General features: G+C 33.6%; 1 protein-coding gene across 1 annotated transcript; it reads right to left on the bottom strand.

The window, feature by feature from the left end:
• Positions 1-12,688: 12,688 nt before the first annotated feature.
• Positions 12,689-15,738, bottom strand: LOC127808813 (trihelix transcription factor DF1-like). Its single transcript, XM_052347453.1, has 2 exons — positions 15,325-15,738; positions 12,689-14,657 (listed from the first exon to the last, which is right to left on the bottom strand). Exons 1-2 carry the CDS (start codon positions 15,660-15,662, stop codon positions 13,169-13,171), a joined length of 1,827 nt encoding a protein of 608 aa, XP_052203413.1. The 5' UTR covers positions 15,663-15,738; the 3' UTR covers positions 12,689-13,168.
• Positions 15,739-17,395: the final 1,657 nt, after the last annotated feature.

A 17,395-nucleotide genomic window follows, 5' to 3' on the forward strand; every position in this document is an offset into this window, starting at 1 on the left:
TTAAAATTATTTTATTAATTAGGGCACTTCAAAAATTCTATCATATTATATTTTTCTATTAGGGCATTGTATTCTTGCATCTCATTAGAATTATTTTATTATGGCACTTTTTTAAATTGTGTTTTAAAATAGTATTTTATAAGGTACTTTTTAAAAAATATCTTATAAAAAATGCCTCAATAAGTGATTTTTGTTGTAGTGACTTGTTTGGTCGTCCACTATAAATATTTTGAATTTAAAATTACATTAAAAGCTATCAGTAATGTCACTAAAAATAATATAATATTAGTGCATGAAAACAGGAGTAAGAAACGATAAGATATGAAACGGAAATATGAAAGCGTTATTTTTAAAAAAAAAGTAAGAAATGAAAATATATAAATAAATAAAATATAAATATTTTTTTAGAAATATAATTTTTAATATAAAAAATAGTTTATTCAATCTAAAAATAAATATAAATTTTATAATTCATTCAAATAAATTCTAAAAAAAATAAAAAATTTGAATTAGAGATGAATGAAAAAAATTTCATCTCGGATCGATATTTTCTTAATATTACGAAAAAAATTTAAAATTAAAAAAATAACCCAAAAACATTTCTTGGTGTTTCAAAAACAGAAATGTTTTGAAAATATCGAAACAACGGCTTTGAAAAATTTTAATGCATCATAGATCATCATTTATTATTAAATATTTTTTATTTTTTTATGAAATGTGTCATATATTACATACTATACTACTCATATTCCGCATAAAATGATATAATTTTTTAAATCTGGGTAATTTTAATCTAGCTAAAAAAGATGCTCCAAGAGCACGATTAAGAAATATTTAATACAATGAATTTGATTAATTTTAAGAAGGTTAAAGATTTGTCCATACAAGCCACTTAACACCACATTTAACTTGAAGTCTTAATTGCGTGAGAAAGTGTTCAAATGGCTTACTTATCCTTGCGTGGGAATCTTCATTAAGTGTTATTTTAACATCAAATCCACGGCCATAAGACCATCACCTCATTCCACTAACTTTTTACAAGTAAATTGCATAGCAACAAAGTTTTTCCATGCCCAGGGCATTAATTCCATCACACTTAATTTGTCCATAACTAATCTTTTGTTGTATCACTTAAACAAGAGGCAAACGACACATATTTATACTACAAGTGAGTAATGTTAGAAATCATAACTGATTACGATATCATGAGTTATAAAGAAACATCACAAAACTGATAACAGTGTCATCAATCATAACTCTTACCTTTATTCATACTGCAAGCAAGCATGAGATGGTTGGTACCAAACAAAGCCTTCGACAATCTAAAATGATCACCATTTTACAAGAAAGTCTTATATTAGAGTTAAAAGCTCACTGCAACAATTTTGAGATTAAGAGGCATTTAAAAATGTCACAATATGTAGTTTATTGGGATATTTTAACTATTAAGACACTAATAAAAGTGTCACGTGTAATTATATCTCAAAAACTTATTGAGACACTTACAAATACTGTCCTATTATATTTTATTAATTAGGGCACTTCGAAAATTCTGTCCTATTATATTTTTTTATTAGGGCACTGCATTGTTGTGTCCTATTAGAATTATTTTATTAGACTACTTCTTTAAATTGTGTTTTAAAATAGTATTTTATAAGATTGTTTCTAAAAAATGTCCTATAAAAAATTGCCTCAATAAGTGATTTTTGTTGTAGTGACTTGTTTGGTCGTCCACTATAAATATTTTGAATTTAAAATTACATTAAAAGCCATCAGTAATGTCACTAAAATTGAATAAAAGATAGGAGCAAACTCACAAGTACTGTAACCTGGAAACTTGGTGAGATCAATTGAGCGGTTTCCTTGTTTTGAGCCACTTACGTATTGCTGCACATCTTTTGTGGGTTGTTGCCTTGCCCTTGCATGGGTCGTGGAAGGATGACTTGGCTGTTGTTGGACTGATGCTAACAGCATTGCTTTTTGTGGATACCGAGGTGAAAGAGACGGAACAACAATGACCAAAGGATGCATGACATTATTCTTTCATACCCATATATGGAGAAATGTCCAAGAGAGGTTCAATGCTTGGGATGCCAATGGCTACTCCTCCGTTGGATATTTATCAAATTAGCAAATTTTAGATCTCCAACTATCTAAGAAAACTCTTAAATCTCTATAGTTATTATTAAAATTAAGAATTTTAATTATAAGGATGGAAATAATAAATGACAAGTTGGTCACGAAAGTGGGGAAATGAAATGCCCTCCACCTTTATAAGTTAGAAGAAAAGGGAAAAGACAGAATATATAATGGTAGAACTTTAGGGCATTTGTCTCATATAATAAAAGAGGGAGCTAATGGGCATTTGTCTCCAATAAATCGCATGATTGAAGGGTCGATGGCAGTGCTGTTTCCTGATTGAACTTTGATGAGCTAATGGGTAACAAAATGGTATCTCCCCACGGAATATCCGCTACGAAAAATATCTATTTTTATCATACTTTTAATGTAAATTTCACAAACATCAAGCAACTCTTTCGTTACGTCCAGAATATATTTAAAAAAATAAACTATAAAGACTCAAAGTACTTAAAGTAATCATCACTAGCCTGTTTCTAAAAATTTATGATGCATGAAAACATTTTCACGCGTCATTTCGATGGTTTCGAAATATTTTTATTTTTAATACTTCAAAAAATATTAAAAAAATATTTTTGGGTCATTTCTATAATTTTAAAAATATTTTGAAGTCATTTCGTAATATTAAAAAAATATTGAAAATGTGTTTGACTCCACGAAGAGATTAGAGATGGAAAAAATTATGTCTCTAATTTTTTTTCTTCCCAGATGAAATTTTTTTTGTCTCTAATTCAAAATTTTTTAATTTTTTTAGAATTTATTTAAATGCATTAAGAAATTTATATTTATTTTTAAATTAAATAATTATATCTTTTTTTATATTAAAAATTATGTTTATAAAAAAATTTATATTTTTTTATTTATGCGTTTTCTGCATTTTCGTACAATCTAGGTAAAAATGTCCTAAACAACCACCCCATACCTTAAGAAATTTACATGAATTTGACATATTATTCACCTTTTATTAAACTTTTTATTAACCTTACATGAATCTACTTAATATCTAGATTTTTGTGGAGTAAAACTATGCAAAAATAGTTTGCATAATTTTCCTAAAGTAGAGAGAAATGTTGGCAGAGTTGTAAGGAGACAACATAAGAGAAATGTTATACTTATAAATAAATTTGATAAATAATTTTCGTGACGCACAAAAAAATATAAAAAATTAATTTGTGTGTGTCGCATGTGAAGATTATTTATTAAATTTATTTGTGAGTATAATATTTATTTTAAATTATAAAAAGTATTTTAAACCAAATAATATAACGTACCTTACCAATTCAAAATTCAAATCTATGAATCATTTTCCTATTTATGCCAAAATAAATAAATTACGTACTTTTTTCTTTTGTCAAAACATATTTACACATGTATATTTATAAATAAATAAATACATATATACATACATGGACACACAAATATACATCGATACATGCATACACATACATATACATACACAATGCACGCATATATATGCATATAGATATGCAAACACAAATGGCAAAAAATAATATTTATTTTCCTAAACTTTTACGTTTTTTTTTTATAAAATCTTAAATTTTTTATAATTTCAATTGTACTTTTAAATTTTGGCCAAAAACATATTTATACCCTTGAATCTTTAAGTTTTAATTTTTTTTCTTGTGAACTCCTAAACTTTTCAAAGTTTCAAATATGCTCATAAACTGTCCAAAATCATCCATTTAAACACTTGAAATGTGTCCCTGATTCACTTGTTGGCTAAGTATTTAAATAAGTGATTTTGTAAGTTTAAGATTCTATAAGAAAAAAACTTAAAAAGATTTTTTATAATGCAAAAATCGAAGAACCTCCAATATATACATAATACCTTTGGTGAGGACTGTCGCCTTTTCCTATAAACTGCTGATCAGACCTAGTAGGCTGGGCTAGGTAAATCCAAGTTGGAACCCATGCCCTAACCCTTCGGTTAGCAAAAACTGATACACAACCGCATTGTCCAGGATTCAAACATATAATCTCGGTATACCCAACACCTGAATCTTATGTGAAAGACCACTTGAGCTATCTCAAGTGGTTAAAAAAAAAAGTTCAAGGGCATAAATATGTTTTTGGCCAAAATTTAAGACACATTTAAAACCATGAAAAGTTTAAAGTTCCACAAGAAAAAAACATAAAGGTTTCATGGACATAAATATGCTTTTAGCCTACACAAATACACATTCGCAACATATACATGCATGCATATATAGATATACTTACATACATACATATATGTATGTGCATATATACACACATATATATATTGTTGTTAAAATTTTGATTTTTCTCATATAATTTTACGATTTTACACTTCAAAGACCCCTAAACGATTTAAATCTCATGTAAAATCTTATTTGGGATAAAATTCTATAAAATCTCAATTTTAGGTATATAATTTTACAATTTTAAGTTTCAAAGACCCCAAAACAATTTTACGCTTCAAATATAAATTACAACTTAAATATAATAGAGAATATTAGAATTATCCTCTGAAGAATTTTAAGCTATATTTTGCCTCTAAATTGCCTATACCAACGTGTTAGTTTTGAGTTATATTTTGAAAACATCATTTTTTGAGTTATAATAAGGAATAATTAGATTATTAAATGATATTAATTTATTTTTTATAAAATTATGTCATTATAAACATATATTTATAAAAATTAAAGGATATTTTTAATTATCTCTAAAATTTTACGATTTTACAATTCGATTTTATGATTCAATTTTTTGAACCCTTTTTCGATCCCACTTAAAATTTCAATTTTATCTACCTTGCATGTTTATATATTTATACATATACATTCATGATTCATTACGTATATATATAAATACATATAACTAATTTTTGGAAATATTTTACAATGCAAACAAAAATACCAGAAAATAAGATAAAAAAGTATTTTTTTTCTGTAAAAACTATGTTACATTACAAAATATTTCTAAAGAAACCAAACCTTAATATATATATAAAAAGTGAATATTATGAAAACAATTATAATTTTGTCTCTGTTTTAGTATGATAAGAGTTAGATTGGCTTAGATGCTAGTCCTACAACCCCCAGCACTAAGGTTGTACAATACAACCATATTAACCACAAATTGATTGGTGGGTAGCTACTAGCTAGGCTAAAGTGGAAGAATAAGCTTCCACCAAGGTGAATAATGAGAGGTTAGAAAGTTAGGAAGAGTAAACAAGATTTTCACTTAAGAAGTTTTAAAGTGAGGTTCTTTTACTCATAGATTTTTATTTAGTGACTTTTTCGGGTTGTAAGAAAAATTAATTTTAAAAATATAATTTTATTTGATTTTTTATTTACATGTATGATCACACTCTTTCTAATATCTATTAATTCGATACAATTTCAATGTAAAATATTTCATTTAATTTAGTTCGGTCACCAAACTATTCAATCGAATTAATCAATCGAATGTATACCCCCACCCACTTGCAAATATTTGGTACCTCAATTCTACAATCTCCACCATTATTTTCTCATGTGTCGTGGGTGATCACAGAGACTTACAAAGACAGGGCCACACACGTGTCATGTTTTCTTCATCGGACAACTAAAATTCAACAAATATTTGGAGACTTAATGTTTAGTTTTAGTGAGAAAATTAATCATTTTTTTATCAATTTTCCAACCACGCATAAATATATATATATTATATATATAGGTGATAATTTTAGTTGACGGGTCGTAATTGCGTCATATTGAGACACATGTATAATATGTATATGATCAACCCGAACACGACTTATTTAATTAATTATGTTATTTCTCTTAATAAGCCTAGACTTATTTATTAAAAGAGTGATACGATGCGTTTAATCTGTTTATTTATATATATATATATATATATATCAATTTGTAAACTTCAATCATTAAAACTTAGATTATTTTGCATTTAATCAAAAAAATTCTCAGCAAAAGTCTAGAATATTTTTTTTTTTTGGTTTACGAATAATAATAAAAAGAAAAAATGGATTGTTTCCAAGTGGGCTGCTGAAAAAAGGATAATATATATGTTCATGGGCTGGGTTGCAAGCTAGCCCGCAGTCCAAGGAAAAAAACAAAATGGACCATTGGCCCACGACTCCCTTCACAGGCAATAGCATGTTGTAATTTGTAAACTTCATCTGTACTTATCGGATTACATGAATAAGAAACAAAGTAATCAAATTACAGCTAACTTTTTGTCAATAAGATATTAATCATAATAATAAAATAATGAAAATAAAACAATTACATGGTATGAATGATATATAATGCAACATCTATCCTATCCCCACTACAAGTTCAGTTCGTGGGTTTGACTGCTACTCCAGTTAAAGTAGTCAGACACCATAACCTCACCGAGTAAGTGGGTGGGGCAATCATTGAGGGTACCAAAGAGAGACCTTTAGCACAGGGTATCTGGTCCAATGTATTGGGGGACAAAACACGTCATATTTTATCATATGAGTTGAGTTCAAGTTATGGGTTTGATTATTACTGCTATATATGGTCTAGTGTATGGGCTGCCGCCTGCTGCCGGCACCACGACCAGTTTGTAAAGTGGGTAAAGGAACTGAGCATAACGTTAACGCTACTATACATATATTAAAGTTTTAAGTATTCTTAATTGTGAGATATATGATCAAATGCATGCATCCACACACAAAACATATATATATATGTTGGCCAATATTTGCACTAACTTGGTGAATAAATTCCGTACGTTACATCACATGCAGAGAAGGTACGCTGTAACGAGGAGGAAAGCCTTACGTGTTGTAAATGCTGTGTCTGTTAAGTTCATGCTTTAATTTTGTACGTACTGCATGATCATGCAGTGCCGATGACTCAAATCAAATGAGACATTTGCTTAGTCTTTTTACCAGACAATAAATATTTTTGTACTTATATTTCTTTAATATATATATATATATATATATATAAAGATATAATACAATGTCAAGAATTGCTCTAGGCGATAAAATTAAGTCTTATTTTGGAATTCAGAGTTTAAGGTAGTAAGATATTTAAGGTGAGAGATCTCAATGATTGGCTCCACAAAAGCATTAATTTGATCTTTGTTTATTGATATGAATTTATTATTCTAATAAGTTAATTAATTTTCTACAAAGTTTCGTTAATTAATTTATAAATTAATGGACCTGTTGATGGTTCATTGATATTACGAAAATATGGAAGACAGACAGCAACAGTGCCATTCTATATATTCTCTAGGTTTAGGTGAACGTTTTTCCCAGTATGATCCATATCATGACGAAATTGCAACGAAAAGAGTGACTAAGAGGTCAAAGAACACAAAATAAAAAAAATAAAAATAAAAACTTAATTAAAACAGCTCCATTCCTATAATTAAAAATCTAGAAGTCGTCATAATCTGACAACTCTAGCTAGTTACTCAAAGTAGGAAAGTAACATTAATATTAAAGTTTAAATACATATAATTATAAGTGAAAAGGTACACAGTTATATGTCAAAGTGTCTTGATATTAATGTAAAGTGTGTTTCAATGGAGACCATGAATCTTAATATACTTTGACGAGTGTCTCAAGGGCATTCGTTAATGGATTATGCTATTTGTACAGAAGGCCTTTTATAGGGAATCATGCGATTTGTATATCATTTTTATACATCTTTGGCTACACAAATAGGTATTATGACCAAAATACTCCTCGCCTCCATACGCCTCACGCGTCTCTATGTGCCTCATGAGAAACTTTTTTTATCATTGGTACACCTCATGTGTAGTACAAAATGTACACAAAGATGTACCAATAGTATTTTTCCTTTTACAGGTGAGTTTACAGGTAATTTAAAAAGACTATTTTGCCTTTTTCTCTCTTATCTCAATGACTATTTTACTTATTTCTCTTCTCATCTCCTTTCTTTCTCTCTCATTTCCTCTCTTTTAGCATCACTTTCTGCCGGTTGCTGCCTAGCACTCACCGCCCGCCGCAGCCTGCATCATCTTCGTCGCTCGCCGATACCTTGCCTGACCGATTGGCGCCGCTAGAGGCCAGGCATCCAGGCCAGGATGTAGCAGGCGACGACAGTTGATCAGGAAAGAGGCGAGACAGCGGCGGGTATCGAGCGGCAAGTGCGAGGAAAGAAATGGTGACTGGCAACGAGGGTGATGCAGCAACAAGTAGCGAGATGAAGGCTATGAGAAGCAATGCTAAAGGGAAAAGGGGAGAGAAAGGTACGGTTGTTGGAGGGGGAAAAGGAAAGAGATGAGAGAAGAGAATATCACGAATTTATTGCGTTAAGTCATCAATTTATCATGAAAATATCATTCTGTAAACTCACCTAAAGGCCTTCTGTACAAATAACATTATTCTTCGTTAATAAGAAATGCAACACTAAATCAAATAAGAATACATAATAATTAAAATATACTAATTGGGATAAATTTTATACACTTAATTAGTTTTTAGAGTGAATAAATCATGTACTTCTTAAATTTTAGTCATTTACCTTAAAAACCCTCTAAATTTTAAAAATTAGCCTAATCTATCTCTAAAATTTTCTAGAACAACCCCCTCCAAAGGTCAAAGTTTTTGAGATACTGTGGCCCATTCAAGAGGTGTCATAAACAATTTTAAAATTGTTTATACTCTTTTTGTTCGAGTAGGGGAGTGAGTGTACCCTTCCAACATCTCTTATTTGACAGCAAAGGGGATTAATATATCTGGCTTATTTTTATGCAATTTGTATTTAATGACATAATTTCATAATGTTTCCCCTATACTGTCCACAATTAAAATCTATAACATATTAAAGAACCAATTTATAGACAACTGTCCCAATTAAATTTCATTATTTTGTGTTCTCAGAAAACCTTATTATTCCAAACCATAGGAGCTATATATATATATATATATATATAGTAAATATATGCCTGTTTTAAGCATAAAAGAAATAATAAAATTGATTCTCAGAGTTACAATGGCAAGTATGTGTCATGCCAACCCATTCTATCTGGATGTTTGTGCGCAGAAGAATTTTCCAATTCTTTCTACGTAGACATCATTGTCCCTATTTCCTCAACCAGAATATATTGTCAGCTATTTATGTATATTTATAAATACACATTTATCTATCTGTATTGGTTGCAGTCTAGCTTGCTTGCAGTTCCATGAATGAAGCCATTAGACTGAAAACACAAAAATTTGAGAAAATTATAAATGGATAATGTTCTTCGGTTTGAACTCGACCCCTGAATTATTCAGACCCAACAACAAGGCTCATTGCATATATATATATTATAATAATATATGTATGTATGTATGTAATTAAGTCTGTATGTATAAAAGAGTGTGAAAGTGAGGGACTTCCCACAGGAGGCAGAGAGAGAGCAGAGGTATCGATGACGAAGAAGAGGGCGTTTAATTATTGGTCTCATTAATTAAGGCAATGAAACTGCCAGAGGAGAAGCAGCGAAAGTACCAGTGGCGTTGGGGTTTCTGTTTCTGCGCCTTGGTCTCAGATAGAGATAAGAGTTTCTGATAAATTAAGCTCTTTTAGACTGCAGAGAAGAAGATGACGACGATAGGACTTTTGTACGTGTGGGGGTGATGGCAACACACGAGAGTTTGCTTTTGCATGTCATGATAATGCACACACTTCGAGTTTATTCCTTCCATTTCATTAATTAGGTAAAATAGATTAATATATATATAAATTTCATGTTTAAGTGTCCTTTTTTAAGTGTTTAAATAATATATTTTTAAATTTCAAATTTTGAGTAATAAGTTACCGGTAATTTAAGGCTTCTTCACCTATTCGAGCCTAAGGTAAGGCTAGTGTGTAATTTAGGAGCCCAATAAGCCCATAAAGATCAAATCTTAAAGGTTGAGCCTGAACTCAAAATAGGTTTAAGACCCAAACTTAAAGTTATCTCAAAGGATTAATGATATAATTCTAACATTTTATCTATTCCCTATATAAAGACATAACATTTTAAGAGTCAAATACCTCATTAATTGCACACTAATTATATCATTATTCATTTTAATCACAAATTTAATGACTGACTTAAATGTTGAAAGATCTATCGGGAGACCGAACCTCATACCACCTTCCTTTGTAGGTAGAGCAAGTCTTGGATAAGGTCTTAAATGTTGAAAGATCTATTAGGAGACCGAACCCCATGCCACCTCCCTTTGCAGGTAGAGTAAGTCTTGGATAAGGTTTTAAGGACCACTAGAAATATATAAATATACACATATATATATATTTTACAGGATTCTTATATAAAAGCTAAACTTCGCACATTAGGAAAGAAAAAATCTGTGAGAATATCATGTTCTATAAGCAGAGTATGGAGAAAATGATTTGTTTACATAATTTATATATATACAAGATAACATTATTTTTTTTTGTAACCATATACTAGCTAGTTTTGGTAAAGAAATAGCTAGGTTCCTTTATTTATTCCCAGAAAAGAATATATAAATATACTTGCAAGTATCGCTTTCCTATCCCTAGATCTTGACCAATGATCACATCTCTCTTAGCTCCCAATTTGAATGGACCATATTTCAAGTCTTCCCAATAGAGTGGACAAAATCATTTGTCAATGTGGATGCAACATGGACGTACGTGATAGCCCTTTTAACAAACCCTAATTTATTTTCTTGATAACAACTCGTAACTTGTAACTAATATTATATTTATTACTTGTGTGTGTGTGCATGTATTTTGTAAACAATTACATAATCAGATAAATATATAAAAATTCGTAAATATTTTAAACTCTGGTAACAAAGGATATTATTGGGTATATATATATGGCCTCTTCGTAGCATCCGATAATTCTGATTAATGGATTGTTTTGTTCTAATGCTTGTTGGTTGGTGTACGTGATAATTAAATTGTCGAATTCTAGGTTTCTATCATTTCTGCTAAAAATATATATATATATATATATAGTATAACATGACTCCTGTATTTGGATCCTTTGGTTTGCAACCTTTCATCCTTATCCTATAAAGTCATTGACTAGGGCACCCACCCTTTCAATATTTAATTTTATCTAAGAAAAAAAAACATAAATCGTGCATTGACAAACCCCAATTCGTGACAGTAAGTAGCTGTAGTGCAGGCTATTATTCAACTTATTATTATTAGTATAAAAATTCAACAAAGTTATATTATTATATTAAAATACTACTACTACTATAATAATGGTGTCAAAATGAGATTTTTATTAAGTTAAGTTTCAGCTAAACACGTCTGGTCTGTGCTTTTTACACAGATTTTTATGGTTTATAATTTCCCAAAGGTCTCTCTCACCTAATTAGTTAAGAGTTCGTATTGGATACTTAAATGATTTTACTTTTGTTATTAGGGGTCCTTACGAAAGAATTATCGTAATCTTTATAATTCAAATAGAAAATAAAATACATTCTAGTTTTAGGAGAGTTTCTCGGCTGGGCTGTGTTCTCTACTGTAGGACTGCCCTTGTTTTGGAGAGTTTCTACTGTATTACCATACAGATTGCCCTTATTTTTGGGTCTTCTCTACTGCGTTTCCTTCGTTGGGACGACGTTTTACTCTTCATATATTAAATAATAATTCATCTTTTATCGAAAACAATCATAGAATTGCTATAAGGAACAAAATTTTTATATAGACTGACATGATTCATTCATTTTTAGATATTCTTTTGAAATGAATCATAATAACATAAACTTTTTTTATAAAAAAAATAACTTATCATGTAAAATTAATGTTGGGGGGGGGGGGGGGGGGGGGGGAGATGTCAAATCTGCAACAATAATTGTTAGTATATATATGTGTGTGTATATATATATATATATATATATTATCAAAGTTTTTGTGGTTGAGTTAAAGTCAACACTTAATAGGGCATGTTTGGACATTAGAAAATGGAGAGGGTGAATTCTTTGATTTGAAGTAGAGAAAGTCCTCTTGGCCCGGTAGGACCCCTTTGAGAAGGAATTCATGTGATGTGGGCATATTTTATGTTATCTGTGGGGACTCTTCTTCTTCTTCTTCTTCTTCTTCTTCTTCTTCTTCCAGCCTCTGGGTGGGCATTGTGTTCCTCCATTTTAAGCTTAAATCTAGCTCATGCATCCCAAATCATACATCCACATATATGGAAAGATACCCACATCACAAATATATATATATATATATATGCACATCTCACTCCCCACACATATATATATGGATTTACTCCAAATAATTAAAAAAAAACATAAAGCATGCCCCCGGATATATATATATATATATATAATCTCCAAGTAGAGTACTATACTATGACCAGCCTTCCTCTGTTATTTGGGGCTTAGAAATGTAACAAGGTATTGTTAGACTTATAGAAATGACATGATCTAAGTGGTGGCGGACCTGCATGTGACACCCACTAGATTAATTATTAGGCATCATATATAAATATATCTAACTTCACAGATGTGATAACAAATTAATACAATATTTCTTAAATATCAAACCTTTCTCTTGCCATGACGTAAAAGAAAAAATTAAAGAACGGAAACTATATATGTTATGCATATATAATTATTAAACAAACAAACACTGATTATAAGAGACCAATTCCCAAATTTACAGCTCCATGAACAGAAAGGAAAAATGCAACCCTATTTCTTTATTATCCTTTGGAAGCTCTCTCTTCTGTTCCCAACCTCTCTTTTAGGATTTAACCCACCCCTCTCCCCCGGCGGGGCCAATTTTTATTATATTTAGCAAAATAATAAATAAAATAATAAAATAAACATTAAAATACCTCTACAGCCGATCCAGCCCGATGTTCTCTCCCCCAGCTCGCATCGCATGTATATATGTAAAACTTTCACCGCCACCCATCTCCGGCAGCCGGAATCTGTGCTTTCCGGCCGGCCGACAAGCTCTGCATTCTGACCCACCTCAAGAAAGTTCAGTCACGTTGCCTCACTGACCCACATTTAATTAATCATCTCTTCCCAATTCCTGTTCTCTTTCACTCACTCATCACCAGTGCCCACTGAAGATGGCTTGTTTGTTACTATCTCGTAGCCTCCGGCTTCGTCCTCTTCTTCCTCCTCCTCCTCCTCCTCCTCGTCTTCGTCGTCGTTGTTGCTGTTCTGATCCTCCGTTCCCGCCTCCGGCGGCCGCATATCTTGCGGCATAGGCCACTGCTGCTCCGGCTGGACCATTATCGGTACCATCGGATTCTCAGACTTCACGTTAAACCCCGCCGGATTGAAGGAAGCAGTGGTAGTCTCGTTCCTGGCCTTCTCCCTGTAAAGAGCGTCGAGCTGGTGGAAATACGGGCATGTCTTGGAGTCTTCTGGTCGCCTCTTGTTGCTCTCTTTAACCTTCTTGAAGTACTTGTTTATGTTCTCCCACTTCTCCTTGCACCTCTTCGCGCTCCGGTTGTATCCGAGCTTCGCCATGGACGCCGATATCTCTTCCCAGAGTGGGCCTTTTGGCCCGTTCTCCTGGTACTTATTGTCGAGGCTTGTTCTAATCTTGATCAATGCCTGAACTTCAACTTTCGGCCACCTCGAAGAGCTGAAGCTTTCAGACTTTGGATTGCCGAAGCTCTCAGTCGACTGAATTCGTCCCTGTGGCTGCGGTTGTAGTGGCGGTGGCGGTGGCGGTTGTGGTTGTTGCTGAGGTTGTACTACTGCTGGTGGCGGCGGCGGTTGTGGTGGTGGCGGTGCTTGCATCTGGGCTTGGAGTTGGGCCACATTTGGGGTTTGTTGATCGGAGACTTTCTGCAAGAAGGCGATGACAGCTGCGTCTTTGGCGGCGGCCATGGATCTTTCTTGGACGAGAAGGTCGTGCTCTCGATTCATCCTCGCCATTTCTTGGACTCTCCAGGCTTCTTCTCTGGCCATGCGGTCGCGCTCTCGTCTCTCCAGAGTTTCCAGAAAGTTCTTCTGCATCTCCTCCTGCTTCGAGATCACCTCGTTCATCAGCCTCTGGAAGAAGCTCTCCCATTTCCTCTTCCTCTTCCGCCGCCTCTCCGGCTCCTCGTCCGACGAAGTCGACGAAGACGAAGACGTCGAAATGGATCCGAAATTCACTGCCATGGTCGGACCATGGGAAGCTGGGATTGCAGAAAAGCTTATAGGGTTTGGTGCCATTGCGGTGGCTGCCGGCGCTGGCTGCGGCTGCGGCAAGGGATTTATAGGGCTTAAGCCTGTAGCCACAGTGGTGATAGGGTTTTCTGTTGATGGAACAGTGGTTTGAGAAGCAATTGGCGGGTTGTTTGCCGGGATCGCCATGGCCACCGGCATTGCTTGCGGCGGAGGCCGCGGAGGAGGAAGCAGTGGAGGCGGCGGCGGCTGGTTCTCGAGGGCCTCCAATTGATCAAAAAACCGATAGGTTTTGCTGTCCGGCTTCATGGCTCGGCCTTCTTTGGTTCGCTTGTGATACTTGAGAACATTCTCGAACTTCTCTTTACATTTCTTGGCGCTTCGATGGTAACCCAGCTCCGCTAGTTTCCTAAAAACAACATTTGCAAAAGGAAATTCCGTTTCTGTTTGAATCTACCAAGAAAAATGATAATCTAATGGAATTTGCAGATTTTAATAACAAGGACGATCCAAGCGCCAATTAGAACGAGGGAGGGATTTAGTGGCGAAGTAGAAAAAGAAGATGAATCAGAGAGAAAGAGATGGTTGGGAATATCAAACAACTGGAAAAAGTTTGCGTTTTGGCAATTTTTTAATTTTTTTCTCGGGAAACAAACACTAAATTCAAGCCGCAAAAATCGAGTCTTCCTTTCGAGGCTCTCAACATCGATCCCACTACATCCATCGCAGCTGAATTGTACTGAATTGGAAGTGGGAATATGTAAGATCGAGACAAGAGTAAGAGGAATTGGTGTTTCTGAAAGCAAATCGCAGGGCCTTTATTGCTAGAATTGGCAAGAAAATGCCGGAACGAGAAAGAAAAAACTGAATTCCCAGAAAAGCTAACCCAGAAAAATCATTTCTTCAAACCAAAACCCAAAATTCAGTTCCGACTCCATCTTCAGATCTCTGGGAAAATCTAAAGCAAAACTCGATAACCAAGTCGAATCAACAATCCATGGGGCTTGAATTCAAATATATACATAAATAAGTACGTATACATATATATATGTATGTATATATAATTGATTCATCACCTGGAAACTTCTTCCCATAATGGGCCTTTAAGGCTGGAGTCGCGGAACGCCGCACCCATGTCAGACCGAATCTTCAGGAGCGCCAGCGTTTCTTGCCGCGGCCACCGGTTTCCGCCGGAGCTCCGATCAACCTCTTCCATTCTCAACTTATTATCTTCTTCACTCAACCCAGCGGCGGACGTCTGCGCCGCAACACCCACTTCCCCCGCACCGCCTTCGCCAGCGTCTGCAGGGCCGCTGGCGGCGCCGCTCTCGAGAGTCTCCGGCTGGGCTGCGTCTGCGGCGGCGGCGGTGGCGGCGTCGCCGGAGGCTCCCATCATAGCCGAAACGCCCAGCATCGGGGCTCTCCCGTTCAGTTACCAGCTGAAAAATAAAAATATCGCAAAAGATGGTGAATTCTCTGGGTTTTATGAAGATGGGTGTGTGGTGAATTATTAATTTATTTCGGTGGGGATCCGCCTGTCAATCTCACACTCTCACCCCCCCCAACGAATTTAATATAATATTATTTTTATTTTATTTTTTTAAAAAAAAAACCCAGAAAGATCAAAAGAAAAACAAACAACTCTTTTCTTTTTTAGCTGTGGAATCTTCAGCCTTCTTTTCTCTCTCTCCCTCTCTAAAAAGTTTCAAGAAAACCAGAAGGGTCACTTGGGTTTGTCTCTCAGTAAGAATAAAAATACATATATATATATATATACGCCATTCAATTATATGTATATGTATATATGTGTGTGTATATATATATATATTATGTATGTATAGCATAAAGGAGGTAGGAATTGATGAGCAGCATTTAGCAAGAGGTGCAGATAGCGACGATGGTGATAATAAGAAGGTTTTTGTCTGTCCAGCTAAATATAGTTAAAAGCCGGCCCATGTAGGTCAGTTTTGCTTTTTGGGTTTTTTGGATTTCAGTGTTTCTGTAATTACCCTTTTGCCCCTCACATTGCATTTTATTCACCCCCCCCCCCCCCCCTCCTCTTTTTCTTTTTATTACATCAACCCACCCTTCTCATTCATCTCCCCCCCCCCCCCCTACCCTAGTCGGTGTGGCTTCTTCCTTAATTCTTACTCTTCCAAACCCCCCACCCTCAGGCTTCCAGTTAATTTATGTATGTGGGTCGACACTCTTGACAACCATACTCATCCAACCTGTCATCATTCTGTATAATGATCAAATTCTTTATAGCTAGCAAACTTCATTTGGGTAATTACTTTAGTGGAATAATATTAATACTGCCATGCTCCAAAATAATCACATCATTCCATAAAAACGTCTTTGAAAATCTCGATCTCATTAGATTATCTTTTATCGAGATTTCAAAGTGAGTTAATATTACAAATACCCGTTTGATTAACTCGACTCAAATATTTTATAAGTCGATTGATATATCGCATCTAAAAATAATTGCATTTTTTTAGAAAAACTCGAGTCGTAATTAGAGAAGGAGAGAAGAGACATTTGAGCATATGGGTGATTTGAGGTAATTAATTAATTAGCTAGAGATGAAAGGAGAAGTGTTGTTGTGAGACGAAAGCCATGTATATGTCTAAGTAAATAGTGACAAATTCAGTTAGGGAGTGCAACCAAACATATTAAATGATATATGGGAATCAAGATCAGCTCATCAAGAGCAGGAAAGCGATATATGCTTCTCCCTTATTTCTTTTAATTTTCTAAAAAAAATATATCATTAAAATAATATTATGTATATATATATAGTTATAATTTATAACTTATCTACGTAATGTCTCACGTAATTTATATATATATATATATATGCTTTTGGTGGGTTGTAACCATTTTGATGCTCATCGAATTTTTCCAATTAAAGGGTCCCTCAAAGTTTGAGCTGCGCCCAAAATTCTAAATTTACACCTTGTTTATTTACGGCATATATTTCGAGTAATTATGTACCCATTGGTATTTACTATTATCTATACTCTATATATATTGCATCGATAAAACTATATGAATACAAGAGTTGTACCTAACTTGTATGTTTGTCGATTGTGCTTAATTACAGATAAAAGTGGTTTGTAGATGAATTAATAATTGATAAGAGTG

Source organism: Diospyros lotus, chromosome 8 (assembly GCF_014633365.1).
Source record: "Diospyros lotus cultivar Yz01 chromosome 8, ASM1463336v1, whole genome shotgun sequence".
NCBI lineage: Eukaryota > Viridiplantae > Streptophyta > Magnoliopsida > Ericales > Ebenaceae > Diospyros > Diospyros lotus.

Bases quoted from the DNA above. Each gene is read 5' to 3' on its own strand.
- LOC127808813 (XM_052347453.1), bottom strand. From the start codon at position 15,662: ATGCTGGGCGTTTCGGCTATGATGGGAGCCTCCGGCGACGCCGCCACC. The intron at 14,658-15,324 runs GTGATGAATCAA...TGTTGTTTTTAG, and splicing joins TTATGGGAAGAAGTTTCCAG to GAAACTAGCGGAGCTGGGTT.